This window comes from Terrapene carolina, unplaced genomic scaffold (genome assembly GCF_002925995.2).
Source record: "Terrapene carolina triunguis isolate 2854851 unplaced genomic scaffold, T_m_triunguis-2.0 Scaffold838, whole genome shotgun sequence".
Classification (NCBI taxonomy): Eukaryota; Metazoa; Chordata; order Testudines; family Emydidae; genus Terrapene; species Terrapene triunguis.
In genome coordinates this window covers 6,813,445-6,831,215 of record NW_020665189.1, presented here as the reverse complement: position 1 = coordinate 6,831,215, position 17,771 = coordinate 6,813,445, and the positions used below count along the sequence as shown (strand labels likewise).

General features: G+C 44.4%; 1 protein-coding gene across 1 annotated transcript in view; it reads left to right on the top strand.

Moving 5' to 3' along the window:
• The window catches only part of CTNNA1 (catenin alpha 1), a 207,794-nt gene that overhangs the window by 28,653 nt on the left and 161,370 nt on the right, over positions 1–17,771 (top strand). The window contains exon 3 of the mRNA XM_026660889.2: positions 12,055–12,250. Coding sequence (XP_026516674.1) covers positions 12,055–12,250 — 196 coding nt within the window. The remainder of the gene's footprint in view (positions 1–12,054; positions 12,251–17,771) is intronic.

The following is a 17,771-nucleotide window of genomic DNA, read 5'->3' as shown; positions in this document are numbered from 1 at the left end:
AAACTGGCCCGGCCCGCCAGGGTGCTTACCCTGGCGAGCCGCGTGCCAAAGGTTGCCGATCGCTGCCATAGAGTTTAAAATCATCAAATTTTGGTGTCGGCCCGTTTATAAGCCAACCCCCACTCTTTGATGTGTCACTTTTTTACCAAAAATATTCGGCTTATGAACCAGTATATAGGGTAATTACATAATAGTGTACTGAAGGAGATGGAGAGGGTGGGTGCATGCCTTGTAAGGCCTACAGGATGGAGACACCCAGTAAAAATACTTTGGGCACTCTAAAGATTTGCAGCAAACCCTTTCTCATGCATTGGGGAAAGAATTACAATGACATCTAGCCTGTTCAAGAATATGGCACTTAAATAATTTTGCCAGTTTGTACAGAATGTGTCGGTTCTAGAAATCTGAAAAACTTTCTTCAATGTGTCAAGGTCTGTAGATCTTGCAATTAGTCAGGTTCTGTCTCCAAAGCTGAATACCCCATCATTCATTGGCAAGAAGTAGACTATCTCTACTTCTAGATGAACTTACCATTATTTTCTGTCTCTAAAGTTGTAAAACGCAATTGGATTTCCTACCGTTTAGTTCTGTATCCTTGCAAATTCGGAGTCATTCATAGATTTCTCCCTTCAGGGAAATTCAATTGACAACATCAGAAGAACAAACTTTTTTTCCAGGCATTCTGAGTTCAGGGTAATTTTCTCTCATGAGGTACTGCAACAGCCTGTACCCGCAGTTCCAGGTGCTCTAAGTGGTGTGACAGGGAAATAACCAGAAGAAGTTGAAGCAAACTTCCTCTTGCAGTAAATTTAGTGCATGAACTGAGATTATCTGTTGGTGAAAACTGTCCCTAGTGAAGGACTGTTATCACCACAGAGGGCTTCTTACCTGCCATGGATCCACTGATAGGTAAGTAGATTGACCTTTTGGGGAGCTCCAGAACCACTTCATTAGCCCTTGAAGTTTCTAGAGCATCCATTTTGTTTCACAAAGGGAGACCTGGCATGGGTGAATTTTATGTCAGAGGTCCTGCCATTGAAGATGTGTGCTCTACATACTGGAGGTAGATTCCCTTATGAAAAGTGAGCTAGCGAGTGGGCTGTTGATCCTGGAGCTGTGCCACAGAAGTGTAGCTGGAGATGGAAAAGATTCCTGTGACCTGTTGTCATAAGTGAATACTTATGCACTATGTAGGGTGACCAGATGTCCTGATTTTTATAGGGACAGTCCTGATATTTGGGGCTCTTTTTTTAATATGGGCTCCTATTACCTCCCACCCCCATCCCAATTTTTCACACTTGCTATCTGGTCCCCCTAGCACTATGGCAAAAACTGAACTTAAATCCTAAAAATTAAAACTTTATACTTTTTGTCTAGCTAGTGTTTTAAAGCTACATGTCAAGAAGTGGGACTGTTACAGATGAATCTTAAGTGTTCAGTTTTGTTAACTTCCTATTAAAAAATGTAAGAGGCTAAACAAATGGCAGATCTTATACCTCTTTAGTTTGCAATTTGAAGCTACTTACTGAGACTACCCAAGTATAAAGAGAACCAGAATTTATTCCCCATTTTAAGCACATTTCAGAATGCTACTAGAGCATAATATAGGGACCATAAATCAATAGCGGTATTTGTCTTGTCTGTTGGTAAGAGGCAAGAAAACTTCAATTGTCTGTATCAAGGTGTCTGTGCCCCAGAGTCATGTGCTTTGTAGATCAAATAGTATCTTTCTGCCAGTGTCTACCAAGACTTATTTTTCTTAGAGCAATGGCAGCTTCCTGGCTGGAAAGATTACACTTTTGTATTAAGAGAGATTTGTAAGACACCCCGTAGGTTCTTGATCTTTTTAAAACTAGATGTACAAGCAGTGGTGGATGCAATCTGTTCTTATTGGAGCACTACCAAGTAAATGGCTTTGTCCAGAGCTGAGGTTCCACCTTCTAGTAACACTACTAATGGAATCCCATCTGTAGGATCTGCAGATATTGCTATTGGAAGACAGTGAATTTTCAGATAGACACTTTCCTGCTGGCTTTTAAATTAAACATCTCTTGGGGAGTGTGGGGTGGGAAGGGAGAGAAGAGGGGAGTTTGTGGTCGCATAGCTAGACTCTCATAATGCATATGCACAAGGGGGCCAAATTAAGGCTGTACAGACAGTCTCAGTTCTTTCATTTTCTGACTTTTGAGTACTTTAGAAGAACATTAAGGCTGCAAAGTAGCTTTTTTTACATGTGCCTTACTGAGGCTTTTAAAAGATCAGATGGGGGCGGGGGGACAAAAACCAAATTCCATCATGGAATTTTGACACCCACATGGGTCATCTCGAGGCAAGAAGAAAAGCAACAGGACAGTCTGCAAAATATATTTAATGCCTGTATGGGGAATAAGCAAGATGAACTGGAAAACCTGTTATATGAAGCAAATTGTGACTTAATTGGCATAACAGAGCCTTGGTGGGATAACTCCCATGATTGCAGTACCAGCATTGAGGGATACAACTTGTTCCAGAAGGATAGGTGTGGGGGGCGGGAGGGGAGAAAAGGAGGAGGGATTGTGCTGTATATCAAGAATGTATACACTTGCTCCAGGGTCCAAGAGAAAGTGAGCGGCAGATCTACTGAGAATCTTTGGGTGAAGATAAAAAGGGAAAAGAATAGCAGCGATCTTATGATGGGGTGGTCTATTATAGAGCATCTAAAAAAGAAGAGGAAGTGGATGAGGCATTCTACAAGCAAGTGACAAGATTAGCTAGCACACACAAGCTAATATTAATGGGGGATTTTAACTTCCCTGATATCTGTTGGACGCTTATTATAGCAAAACAAATCTGTCCTGCAAGTTCTTACTTGTGTGGGGACAACTTTCTGATTCAGAAAATTGAGGCAACAACTAGGGGGTCATCCATTTTGGATCTGGTGTTGATCAATGGGGATGAATTATTTGCAAATGTGAAAGTGGTCGGGAACTTAGAAGAAAGTGTTTATTGATCTGATAGAATTCAAGATCCTAGGGAAAGGAGGACATGAGAACAGCAAAACAAGGACACTGGACTTCAGAAAGGCAGATTTCAACCAACTCAGAGAAATAATAGGCATGGTTCCATGGAAAGACCAATTAGGAAGAAAAGGAGTCGAAGGCGGTTGGCAGTTCCTAAAAGATGTAATACTAGATGCTCCACATCAAGCTATTCTGATGCAGAGGAAAGATAAGAAGAGCTACAGGAGGCCAATGTGGCTGCGCAAGAAGCTGGGAAGAGGGGCATGTCACCAAGGAAGGTATACATGGGAATAGCATGTAGGGACAAAATCAGGAAAGTCAAGGCAAAGAATGAGATACAGCTGGCAAGAAATGTTAGAGACAACAAGAAGGGATTCTACAAATGTCAGACAAGAAAGATAAGGATGGTGTGGATCTATTGCTCAATGGAAAAGGTGAGCTGGTAATGGAAGATGATAGGAAGACAGAGCTGCTCAGTGCCTACTTTGCTTCAGTCTTCTCACAGAAAAATAACATGACTGGACAACTAGTGAAGTTACCATAGACCGTAAAGGGGAAGGGATGCAGATCAGGATAAGTAAAGAACACTTCAGATCTTCTGACTGATTTGAATGAATTCAAGTCACCTCAGGGTGCTGAAGAAATTTCTGCACCATTCGCAATAATATTTGGATGATGAGATGTCCCAGAAGACTGGAGAAGGGCGAACATAGTGCCCATCTTGAAAAAGGAGGAGCTGGGGAATTTATAGACCTGTCATCCTGACCTCAAAACCTGGGAAGCCGGTAGAACAATGTTTAAAACATTTAGTTTGCAAATACCTTGAAGATGAAGGGGTAATCGCTGGCGGCCAGCATGGATTTATTAAGAACAAATAATGCCAAACCAGCTTGATTTCATTCTTTGACAGGGTAACTGGTTTGGTGGATAGGAGGGATGCAGTGGACATAATATACCTGGACTTCAGCAAGACTTTTGACACAGTTCCACGTGACATGACATGATGCCAATTTTTAAAAAGGGCTCCAGCGGTGATCCCGATAATTCAGGCCGGTAAGCCTGACTTTAGTACCGGGTAAACTGGTTGAAACTATAAAGAACAAAATTGTCTGACACATAGATGAACATAATTTGTTGGGGAAGAGCCAACATGGTTTTTGTAAAGGGAAATCATGCCTCACCAATCTGCTAGAATTCTTTGAGGGGGTCAACAAGCATGTGAACAAGAGGATCCAGTGGATATAGTGTATTTGACAAGGTCCCTCACCAAAGGCTCTTAAGCAAAGTAAGCTGTCATGGGATAAGAGAAGGTCCTCTCATGGATTGGTAACTGGTTAAAAGATAGGAAACAAAGGGTAGGAATAAATGATCAGTTTTCAGAATGGAGAGAGATAGAGTGGTTTCCCCTGGGGGTCTGTATTGGGACCAGTCTTATTCAACATATTCATAAATGATCTGGAAAAAGGGGTAAACAGTGTGGTGGCAAAATTCGCAGATGATACAAAACTACTCAAGATAGTTAAGTCCCAGGCAGACACTGAAGAGCTACAAAAGGCTCTTTCAAAACTAGGTGAATCAAGAAAGAGATCTTGGAGTCATTGTGGATAGTTATCTGAAAACATCCACTGAATGTGCAGGGCAGTCAGAAAAGCAAATAGAATGTTGGGAATCATTAGGAAAGGGATAGATAATATATTGCCTCTATAGAAATCCATCATATGCCCACATCTTGAATACTGGGTGCAGATGTGGTTGCCCCATCTCAAAAAAGATATATTGGAAAAGGTTCAGAAAAGGGTTACAAAAATTATTAGGGATACGGAACGGCTTCTTATGAGGAGAGATTAATAAGACTGGGACTTTTCATCTTGTAAAAGAGACTACTAAGGGGGGATATGATAGAGGTCTATAATATCATGACTGGTGTGGAGAAAGTAAATAAGGAAGTGTTATTTACTCTTCATTACACAAGAACTAGAGGGCACCTAATGAAATTAATAGGCAGCAGGTTTAAAACAAACAAAAGAAGTATTTCTTCACACAATGCACAGTCAGCCTGTGGAACTCTTTGCCAGTGGATGATGTGAAGGCCAAGACTATAACAAGGTTCAAAAAAGAACTGGATAAGTTCATGGAGGATAGGTCCATCAATGACTATTAGCCAGGATGGGCAGGGATAGTGTCCCTAGCCTCTGTTTGCCAGACGCTGGGAATGAGCTACAAGGATTGGATCACTTGATTACCTTTGTGTTCATTCCCTCTGGGACACCTGGCATTGGCCACTGTCGGAAGACAAGAAACTGGGCTAGATGGACCTTTGGTCTGACCCAGTATGGCCATTCTTATGTTATGACATTCTGATATGTAAGCTGGAGAAATGCAGGCGCGGCAGAACTACCATTAAGTGGATACATACTTGGTTAAACAACTGCAAACAAATAATACCTATTAATAGAATGATGCCAGATTGGAAGGAGGACTCAAGTGGGGTTCCACAGGGATCTGTTCTGGATCCAGTGTTGTTTAGTGTCTCTTTGATGATCCGGATGTAGGAATAAAGAGCATACTGATCACAAAGCTGGGGAGGTTGCAAATACTTTGCAGGCTAGTGCTAAAATTCAAAGTGATCTTGATAAATTGGAGAACTGCACTATAGACAACAAAATGAAATTCAACAAAGACAGATGTAAGGCGCTAAAGTTAGGGAAGAAAAATCCAAATGCGCAAATACAGCATGGAGGATAACTGGCTTGACACCAGCGCTGCTGAGAAGGATCTGGGAGTTGTGATGGATGACTACCGCAACCTGAGTCGTCAATGCAATGTTGTGCCGTGTCTCCCCCCACCTCCCCTCCAAAAAAGAAAAGAAAAAAGCAAATATGACTATAGGCTGCATTAACAGAGGCATAGCACGCCAGTCATGGGAAGTGAAAGTACTGCTCTACTCTGTACTGGTTAGACCCTGGCTGGATTACTGTGTCCAATTTTGGTCACCAATGTATAGAAAGGATGTAGCAAAACTGGAAAGACTCCAGAGGCAAGTGACAAAGATGATCAAAGGGATGGAATGCAAGTCACATTAGCAAAGGCTGAAGGAACTGGGTATGTCTAGTTTGGAGAAAAGGAGATGGGGGTGGGGAGATATGATAGTCTTCAAATACTTGAAAGACTGCCACAAAAAACAAGATAAGTTTTCTCTTGCCACAGAAGGCAGGACAAGAGGCAATGGGTTCAAACTACAGCATAGCAGATTTAGATTAAATCTCAGGAAAAGCTTCTTAACTGTAAGTAGGATGATGGAGGAGACTGCCTAGGGAGGTCATGGAAGCTCCTTCACTGGAGGCTTTCAAAAGGAGGCTGGATAACCATTTTTCTTAGATGGTTTAGACTCAACAAATCCTGCATCTTGCCTGGGGGTTAGACTTGATAACTCTTGTGGTCCCTTCTAGTCCTGTGGTTCCATGATTCTATGAGGGTTGGAACTTTTAGAGCCACAGCACTTAACGAATGGAGGAACTGATATCAATAGTAGGTTGTCATCGTTTTTGTGGACCAGCTACTAGAGGGATGACCAGTCTCTCTGGGTTTGCAGATATTTTCTGCTAGCAGAGGAAAGGTGAAACTTGGGAATCTCCCCAGATTGCTCCTTCCAGTCTCCTTGTCCAGTCAGTCCCATTATTCTCCCCCCAAAACTTCTTGTTCATATCTTTTTCCTCCACCACCAGTCTAGCTGTTGTCCCATCTGCATTTCAGTCAGGTATTCTCCTCCTCCCTATTACCTGGGTGTCAGCAGTGGAGGTATTGGGAGCACAGGAGAAACCGCTTCCTACTCTCATTTCTGGTGCCTACAGCATCCAGGATCAGTAAATGTAGAAAAAGTTCTCCTCAGCCTCTGCTGCCCTGGTCTGGAATATGTAGACTCATTGGAGAATTTAGCTACCAAATCTCAGGGTATGTCTACACTACGAAATTAGGTCGAATTTATAGAAGTCGTTTTTTAGAAATTGTTTTTATACAGTCGATTGTGTGTGTCCCCACACAAAATGCTCTAAGTGCATTAAGTCGGCGGACTGCGTCCACAGTACCGAGACTAGCGTCGACTTCCGGAGTGTTGCACTGTGGGTAGCTATCCCACAGTTCCTGCACTCTCTGCCGCCCATTGCAATTCTGGGTTGAGATCCCAATGCCTGATGGGGCAAAAACAGTGTCGTGGTTGACTCTGGGTACATGTCGTCAGGCACCTCGTTCCTCCCCCCCTCCATGAAAGCAATGGCAGACAATCGTTTCGCGCCTTTTTTCAGCCCAGACGCCATAGCGCTGGGATCATGGAGCCCGCTCAGATCACCGCGGCAATTATGAGCACTTTAAACACCACGCGCATTATCCTGGAGTATATGCAGAATCTGCCAAAGCAAAACCAGGCGAGGAGGCGACGGCAGCGCGATGACAAGAGTGATGAGGACATAGACATGGACATAGACTTCTCACTAAGTACAGGCCCTGACAACGTGCACATCATGGTGTTAATGGGGCAGGTTCATGCCGTGGAACGCAGATTCTGGGCCTGGGAAACAAGCACAGACTGGTGGGACCGCATAGTGTTGCAGGTGTGGGACGATTCCCAGTGGCTGCGAAACTTTCGCATGCGGAAGGGCACTTTCATGGAACTTTGTGACTTGCTTTCCCCTGCCCTGAAGCGCCAGAATACCAGTATGAGAGCAGCCCTCACAGTTGAGAAGCGAGTGGTGATAGCCCTGTGGAAGCTTGCAACGCCAGACAGCTACCGGTCAGTTGGGCATCAATTTGGAGTGGGCCAATCTACTGTGGGGGGCTGCTGTGATCCAAGTAGCCAAAGCAATCAAAGAGCTGCTGATATCAAGGGTAGTGACTCTGGGAAACGTGCAGGTCATAGTGGATGGCTTTGCTGCAATGGGATTCCCTAACTGTGGTGGGGCGATAGACAGAACCCATATCCCTATCTTGGCACCGGAGCACCAAGCCAGCGAGTACATAAACCGAAAGGGGTACTTTTCAATGCTGCTGCAAGCTCTGGTGGATCACAAGGGACGTTTCACCAACATCAGCGTGGGATGGCGGGGAAAGGTACATGACGCTCGCGTCTTCAGGAACTCTAGTCTGTTTGTTTCAAAAGCTGCAGGAAGGGACTTTCTTCCCAGACCAGAAAATAACCGTTGGGGATGTTGAAATGCTTATCGTTATCCTTGGGGACCCAGCCTACCCCTTAATGCAATGGCTCATGAAGCCATACACAGGCAGCCTGGACAGTAGTCAGGAGCTGTTCAACTATAGGCTGAGCAAGTGCAGAATGGTGTTAGAATGTGCATTTGGATGTTTTAAAAGCGCGCTGGCGCAGTTTACTGACTTGGATAGACCTCAGCAAAACCAATATTCCCATTATTACTGCTTGCTGTGCGCGCCACAATATCTGTGAGAGTGAGGGGGAGATGTTTATGGCGGGGTGGGAGGTTGAGGCAAATTGTCTGGCTGCTGATTATGCACAGCCAGACACCAGGGTTAGAAGAGTACAGGAGGGCACGGTGCGCGTCAGAGAAGCTTTGAAAACCAGTTTCATGACTGGCCAGGCTACCGTGTGAAACTTCTGTTTGTTTCTCCTTTAAGGACCCCCCCCCCCCTCATTGGTTCACTCTACTTCCCTGTAAGCTAGCCACCCTCCCCTCCCTCCTTCGATCACTGCTTGCAGAGGCAATAAAGTCATTGTTGCTTCACATTCATGCATTCTTTATTAATTCTTCACACAAATGGGGGGATAACTGCCAAGGTAGCCCAGGAGGGGTGGGGGAAGAGGGAAGGACAAGGCCACACTGCACTTTAAAACTTATTGAAGGCCAGCCTTCTGTTGCTTGGGCAATCCTCTGGGGTGGAGTGGCTGGGTGGCCAGAGGCCCCCCCACTGCGTTCTTGGGCGTCTGGGTGAGGAGGCTATGGAACTTGGGGAGGAGGGCTGTTGGTTACACAGGGGCTGTAGCAGCGGTCTGTGCTCCTGCTGCCTTTCCTGCAGCTCAACCATACGCTGGAGCATATCAGTTTGATGCTCCAGCAGCCGGAGCATTGACTCTTGCCTTCTGTCAGCAAGCTGACGCCACCTATCCTCTTCAGCCTGCCACCTCTCCTCGCATTCATATTGTGCTTTTCTGCACTCTGACATTGTCTGCTTCCACACATTCTGCTGTGCTCTGTCAGTGTGGGAGGACAGCATGAGCTCAGAGAACATTTTATCCTGAGGGCGTTTTTTTCGCCTTCTAATCTTTGCTACCCTCTGCGAAGGAGAAAAATTTGCAGCTGGTGGAGGGGGAAAAAAAAGGGAGAATGGTAGTTAAAAAGACACATTTTAGAGAACAATGGGTAGACTCTTTCACGTTAAACCTTGCTGTTCACATTACATAGCTCATGTGCTTTCGTTACAAGGTCGGATTTTGCCTCTTATATTGAGGGCCTGCCGGTTTGGTGTGAGAGATCACTCACGCAGTGCCAGGCAACAGAATTCGGTTTGCAGGCAGCCATGGTAAGCCACAGTCTTTTGGCTTCTTTAACTTTCATAACGTGTGGGAATGGTTTCAAACAGCAGCGCCCTCATTTCCCATACCAAGCGGCCATTTAAAATGGGTTTGCAATGTAAAAGGAGGGGCTGCGGTTTGCGGGTTAGCGTGCAGCACAAACCCAAATAACCTCCCCCCCACACACACACAATTCTCTGGGATGATTGCTTCACCCCTCCCCCCACTGCGTGGCTTACAGCGGGGAACATTTCTGTTCAGCCACAGCCAAACAGCTGAGCAGGAACGGGCACCTCTGAATGTCCCCTTAATAAAATCGCCCTATTTCAACCAGGTGACCATGAATGAGATCACTCTTCTGAGGATAACACAGAGAAATAAGGAACGGATGTTGTTTGAATGCCAGCAAACACTTGGACCATACGCTGCCATGCTTTGTTATGCAATGATTCCAGACTACGTGCTACTGGCCTGGCGTGGTAAAGTGTCCTACCATGACGGACGGAATACGGCCACCCTCCCCAGAAACCTTTTGCAAAGGCTTTGGGAGTACATCCAGGAGAGCTTTATGGAAATGTCCCTGGAGGATTTCCGCTCCATCCCCAGACATGTTAACAGACTTTTCCAGTAGCTGTACTGGCCGCGAATGCCAGGGCAAATTAATCATTAAACAGCTTGCTTTTAAACCATGTCTAATATTTACAAAGCTACACTCACCAGAAGTCCCTTCTCCGCCTTCAGGGTCCGGGAGCACGCCTTGGGTGGCTTCGGGGGCTACTGTGTCCAGGGTGAAAAACGTATCCTGGCTGTTGGGGAAACCGGTTTCTCCGCTTCCTTGCTGTGTGCTGTCTTCAATCTCTTCATCATCATCTTCCTTGTCCCCAAAACCTGCTTCCATGTTGCGTGCTTCTCCATTGATGGAGTCAAAGCACAGGGCTGGGGTAGTGGTGGCTGCACCCCCTAGCTTGGCATGCAGCTCATCATAGAAGCGGCATGTTCGGGGCTCTGATCCAGAGCGGCCAGTTGCCTCTCTGATTTTCTGGTAGGCTTGCCTTAGCTTCTTAATTTTCCTGCGGCACTGCTTTGCGTCCCTGTTATAGCCTCTGTCCTTCATGCCCTTGGAGACTTTTTCAAATATTTTGGCATTTCGTTTACTGGAACGGAGTTCAGCTAGCACGGATTTGTCTCCCCATACGGCGATGAGATCCCGTACCTCCCGTTCAGTCCATGCTGGAGCTCTTTTGCGATCCTGGGACTCCATCATGGTCACTTCTGCTGATGAGATCTGCACTCACCTGCACCTTGCCACGCTGGCCAAACAGGAAATGAGATTCAAAAGTTCACGGGCCTTTTCCTGTCTACCTGGCCAGCGCATCTGAGTTGAGAGCGCTGTCCAGAGCCGTCACCATGGAGCACTCTGGGATAGTTCCTGGAGGCCAATACCATCAAATTGCGTCCATGCTACCCCAAAATCGACCTGGCAAGGTCGATTTCAGCGCTAATCCCCTCGTCGGAGGTGGAGAAAAGAAAAAGATTTAAAATGCCCTTTAAGTCGAAAAAAAGGGCTTCGTCGTGTGTATGGGTCCAGGCTTAAATCGAGGTAACACTGCTAAATTTGACCTAAAATTGTAGTGTAGACCAGGCTTCAATCTCCGTTCACCCATGCTTGGTAAAGACTGCTTAGAAGCTTATAAACTGGCCAGATTTGGACAGTTTTTCCATGGGGCATGGCAAAAGGCACATACCTGACACATTCAGCTTCTGCCAAACTTCAGATTTCTGCTCCACAGCATGGAGCACTAGAATTTCTAAGTAAAAAGACTACCTTTTTTTTTTTTTTTTTTTTTTTTTTTTTTTAAGGTGGAGGGAAAATATTTCGTCTAATCTCATTCTCATTCTCTGAGAAGTTCAGCCAAACTAGAAAAGTGATTAAATGAGAAATTGCTGACAGGTTGCAGTCCTCTAATTTGGCTGTAAAATTACCTTGCTTGCAAAGTCCCTCATCCTTGTCTTGGACTGAAGAAAGACTGCGAAGCTAGCTTTCTGTAGATGTGCCACTTCAATCCTGTTAATCTTTTAAAATGTTTTAAAGTCTTAAACGGTTCTGAACTAATTGTTTCAAACTTGGATTCTTCTTATGTGAAGCCAAATCCAAAATAGCCCTGGCCTCTTACTGAAATTGCAGCTTCATGATGCACAGAAAAAGATGCACCTAACTTTTAATCAGTTTTTGTCTGCTTCTTAAAAAAATAACACACCCCTCACTAAGCACTTTAGCTTAAGTTTATCATACTTCTCTAATTACAATATCGCTATGCTTGTTGAAGAACCATGAAAACTGCTCAAAAATGAATTTACTGGCCATTAAGTACTACTTAGTTGAAGTCAGCATAGGTATTGCAAATATGCTATCGATTCAGAAAATCCGAGCTATTAAGTTGATAAACTTGTATCTTGTTTCATGTTACATATGCTTATTCGGTATACATCTCAACTATATAAATTATCCCTTTTTTTTAGGTTACAACGCTAGTTAATACCAGTAACAAGGGTCCTTCCAACAAAAAAAGAGGACGTTCTAAGAAGGCCCATGTTCTGGCTGCATCAGTTGAACAAGCAACAGAGAATTTCTTGGAGAAGGGAGACAAAATTGCAAAAGAGAGTCAGTTTCTTAAAGAGGAACTAGTGGCAGCTGTGGAAGATGTTCGCAAGCAAGGTAGGTGGTATATTTTTGTGATAACTTAAATCGGAGTTTCCCTCAAGTCTGTCTTTTAGTTATTCTTTCTAATGCCCATAATGTTATCGGTGTGGGTTTATCTTCCAAACTTTGTCCTTTAATTTCCCTCAGCTTAAATATTGCTTTAGTAGTTTAAACAGCACAGGTGCCACAGGTAAATACTCTACCCTACAAAAGACAGAAATGGATTACATTCTTTAAAGGGCATTTTCAACTTAATTTTGCTCCCGAAATAAACTTTCTTTAGAAGAGGTTTTCTGTAAAAGCTTAGTCTTAAAAAGTACAATTCTTTAAACATGGGGAATGTTTAAAACAAAACATTGCCATACTAAAAATCTGAAAGTGAAACTAAGTGTCCAAGCTGAGAGACTTAGTTAAAAGTAAATGATGCATAAATAGTGACAAGCTGAATTTTAAAAGTTATTGAAGAAATGTTGGTTCACAGCATAAGACTTTGTATATTAAAAAAAAAAAAATTGCTGTCCCTTTTGGTTGTTGTCTTCTCCAAGGAAATGTAAGAAAAGCTTCTGAAACCAGTCACTACAAAACTTGTGTTGGTAAATTTGTTACTCATAATGATTTACACTTCACTCCTGAGTCTTCATTTTACAGTTCAGTGATGTCCAGTCAACTGATATTAATGGCTACTATTAGAATTTGTTTTTCATTTACTTGTTTGTGGCTGAGATTGACTAATGACAAAGTATCAGTTGAAAATGGTTTGAAGTTTTGGCTCAAATTGGCTGACTGAGAATCTCATTTGCAGCATAAATTTAAAAAGGGACTAATGTGGTGTTGGTTTTAAACAAAAATGTGCAGGAACCCTTGCTTTAAGATGGTCTTCCATCTCTTGCTGCTTGCTTGATCTCTGCTAGAGAGGCAGAGTTTAGTTTCAACTGCGACCCCAGTCAGATACAGTAACTCCTCGCTTAACATTGCAGTTATGTTCCTGAAAAATGCTACTTTAAGCTAATCCAATTTTCCCATAAGAATGAATGTAAATATATATATATCATGATTGTAAGCTTGGTTGAGGTGGTAGAGTAAGAGGGTGAGATTTCCCAGGGAATGACTTACTGCTAAATGATGAACTAGCACTCAGCTGAGCCCTCAAGGGTTAACACGTTGTTGATAATGTAACCTCACACTCTACAAGGCAGCACAAATGGAGGGAGGAGACACAGCATGGCAGAGAGAGACAGATTCACACCGTGTGTGTGAGGGGGGGGAGAGACCGAGAGAGAGACTGTGTGTGTGTGTGTGTGTGTGTGTCGTGCATTGCCCCTTTCAGTATGCTGACCCCCTCTAAGTACATTGCCTTCTTAAGTAGATCAGCAAAAAAGACAGCAGCTGCTGCCAGCAAGCTCCCTCTGTCCTGAGCCCTGTTGTGTCCCCTTCCCACCCCTCCATCCCCCCCGCTCTGTGGAGATGACATACAGGAGCGGGAGGGCGGGGGGACACCCTGACATTAGGACCCCTCTTCTCCCCCCGCACAGCAAGCAGGAGGCTCCAAGGCAGAGGGTAGGAGCAGCACACGGCAGTGGGGGGAGGGACAGCTCAACTGCCCAGCAATTGATAGCCTGCTGAGTGGCTGCTGCACAGGGAACTTAGGGGAGCTGATGGGGGAGTGGGGGGCTGCCGATCTACCCTGGTTCCAAACACCCACCAGCTAGCTCCAACAGGCTGCTCTTCCTGAAAGCAGTGGACAAAGCAGGCGGCTTCCAAACAATGTTAAGGGAGCATTTTGCAACTTTAAACGAGCATGTTCTCTAATTGATCAGCAACGTAACCATGAAAAAACGTTAACTGGGACAACATTAACTGAGTTACTGTAGTTATTAGTGGTGCTGATAAGCTACAAATGGAGCTCTGTGCAAAGGAGGAAGAAATTCCTCAAGCTGTGTGCTAGTTGATCTTTCCACAATATGTTATAGCAGGCATCGGCAACCTTTGGCCCGCGGCCCGCCAGGGTACCCTGGCAGGCTGGGCCAGTTTTGTTTACCTGCTGCGTCCACAGGTTCAGCCCATCACAGCTCCCATTGGCCGCGACTAGCCTCTCCAGGCCAATGGGAGGCTGTGGGAAGCGGCATGTGCCAAGGGATGTGCTAGCCTTCCCACAGCCCCCATTGGCCTGGAGCGGCGAGCCGCGGCCAGTGGGAGCTGCGACCAGCCAAACCTGCGGATGCGGCAGGTAAACAAACCGGCCTGGCCCGCCAGGGGCCAAAGGTTGCCAATCCCTGTGTTTATAGTGAAAAGCAGTAATGAAGGTTGTCAAACTGCTTCAATATGACTCCCTCCCCCGGTTAACTTTCCAAAACATAGAACTCTTATAGCTGAAATTTTCTGCACCTGAGTCTGGCAGTGACTCTTTGGGAACAAAATTCATTGAGCTGTGAGCATTCTATAAGGGTGAAATACTACTTTCACCCTTTACAGTTTCTCCATTTCTCCTTCCTTTCCCACACCATCAACAACTCAAATTAAACTTGATGTATTAGTAGCGCTAATTGGGCTATGGCCACTCTCAGATTTAAAAAATATTTATAAACGTTATCCAAACAATCTTTTCTAATTGCTTCTGAGTGCTTATTGGGCATCTGATTCTCTTGGCCCATCCCAATGAAGTTTTGCACTCCTTCCTTGTGATGTTGCATTGTATATTGCTCTGGCATGGCCACAGGGCTGAGCTGTTGGGACAATTTGCATGAAGGAGATTGTTAATCTAGCCTATGTGCACTGTGATAAATATGCAGAGCAACAACAGCCCTTCAGAAAACTTTTTAGGCAAATAACAGTAAATGTTGGGCTCTTCTTCCCAAAACCTTATGCTACCTTGCTCTTTCTTGTTCCTACAAAATACAGGTATCTCTGCTCTCATTTGTATATTAAATTGTGTAGGGATAGGCATGTGGAGCATATGAATGACTTGATGTATTGAGGTAGGGGTGTGTGTGTGTGTGTGTGTGTGTGTGTGTGTGTGTATGTATATGTATATATATGTGTATATATATGTGTGTATATATATATATATATATATATATATAAATATAAATAAAACTTTTTAAACTAGTCTGACATCCTTTCTCCAGCAGGATGTGAGATAATCTTATTTTGTTCTGGAGCCGTGAAGATGTTCACTGCAATTTCCTTATGCTCACGCCCTTTTCCTTCCCTGCCAACTTTCCCCAAACATCAAGGTCCAATGTAGTTGGGAGGTCTCTCTGCCTGGTAATTTTGCACTCTCCTCCCCCCTTCCCCCCAACTAATGTGATCTGGGTTACATATAATAGTGCACTAACACTTGGGCTGGCTTAGTGTTAATCTTGAATTTTTGCTTCACATTGGGAAATCCTTGTTCTCAAAGTGAACAGATGCTGGTTTTCCTTAGCTTGCATTTATATTTCTAAGCATAAATAGCTGAGGTCTCTACAGAGGTAGAACATACAAGAGTCTGACCAAATCCCTGTGTGCTGTTAGTTTGAAATGTTCCTATCTAAATTGCCATCTGACTTTGCTAACTCTTCATATCTAAGAATATTATAGGGAGCTCTGTCTCTCTTGAGAATCTGGCTAATATACAGCATGAATATAACTCTCCTGAGTGATTCTCGTTGACCATAATTGATTTAATTTCAAAACTAACAGGGCTGGTGTTTTGCCTATGTCTACTGAATGACAGTGCTTTGATTTTGTTAGGGACAAAATGTTATATTGAGGTCAGTAAACTACATCACCTCCCAATCATGGGTAAGACTGATTTAGAATGGAGAGCTGAATATTAGCATAAAATAGCTCTGGTTCTGTAGCTGAATTAGTGAGCTGTAGTTCTCTATATTGTTGAATGTGCTTCATTAATGCAATATATGGGTCTTTCTTCTACTCTAGAAATGCTGCTGTGCTGCGGTAGCACTGCAATGTAGACACTTTCTGCAGCAGTGGAAGAGGTTCTTCGGTTGCTGTAGTAAATACACGTCTCTGAGAGGCGGTAGCTAGGTCTTCCATCAACCTAGCAGTGCCTACACCTGGGCTTAGATCAGTTTAATTACATTTGCACACGTTTTTTCACACCGCTGAGTGATGTAGTTAAGTTGATGTAACTTTTGTAGTGTAGACCAGCCCTTAAATGTTTATATTGAATAATAAAATAAAATAAGACTGGCTGTAGTGTAAGCCTCCTGGGTTGTCAAGACTATATGCTTCTTTGTAGAGGTCTGCTTGGGCCTGAGTTTAAAGCTTGACCTGAAACTGAACCCAGCCCAGGAGTGTCAAATTGTTTTCATGCCCAACACTTGTAGGGACTTAGTTTTTGCTCCTGGAGCTATGGCCAGAGGTGGGATGGTCTATGCCCAGAGGATCAGTGTTGTGTTTGCCCCACAGAAGCTCAGCCTGCGAGAACTGGTGAGCTTGGTCCCTGTAGTGGGGAAGCCACCTCTGTCACAGGGACCAGTGGATCGGCAGCTGTTTGCATAGATGCCCTATCTCTGGGATAAGACCAAACAGCTTTGCCACCTCATCCAGAGCATCTGCTTGCCCAGCAGTGCAAGCCCAGGGTTCAGACCTCTGCATGCAGGCCTGGGAGACTGTCACCCACCACCCCATGCAAAGGAAGGAAAGGGACACCTGTCCCTGATTTTCTTCCAGTTGGCTCAACCTGTCAGCAGCACTGGGATGCTCCTACGTACTGCAATGGTGGTACTGTTTCAGCTTCCACTCCCCTTTGAATCAACCACAGTTGCTCTTTGGCAGTGCTACAAAACAAACTCCCCAATGTCATTCGTGCTCCGGGTACCTCGCTACCAGAGGCAGGGCTGTGATGTCTCCCAGGGGTCAGAAGGGCTGGGGAGTGAAGATGGAGTTGAGGGAAGGGGAAGAATATGGGGAGAGAGTTGAGGAGAACAGGACTGTGGGGCAGGGGGAATGGCAGAAGAGGAAGGGCTGAGGAGTGGAGAGGAAAAGCAGAGGAGGATAACAATTAACAGACAAAGTCAGAGGCGGGCTTTAGGAAGTTGGAACCACATGCACACAGCAGAAAAAAAAACGACCGAACCTGAGCCCTTAGAGGATCGAGTATTGTTTTTTTGTTTTTTGTGTTTTGTTTTTTTGTTTTGTCTTTTCATACCCAAACCCAACACTTGTCACCAGGTCCAGTTGGGTTACAAGGGTCTAGGTCTTGGATCCAGCTTATGTTAAAACTTAAGTACATCTTTCTGAATGGTCATGGGAGTAAAGCTGATCCTGGATGAACTATATTTTGGTTCACAACCACAATCCATGCTGTTCCTATCCGCTTCTTGTCAGCTTCATTGTAGTACATAAGACCGTTTTGAAGTGCCTGCATGCCAATGAATATCAAAATGTGTAAGTATTCTGTAGAGAAACCTAGCGCCCTGGGACCGGAAGAGTGATATGAATAAACCTACTACATCTAAATTGCCAGCTTGGTCCCTATTCCTTAATTACACTGGTCTACAATTTTTGAGAAGTCGTCTGCTTCAGAGAT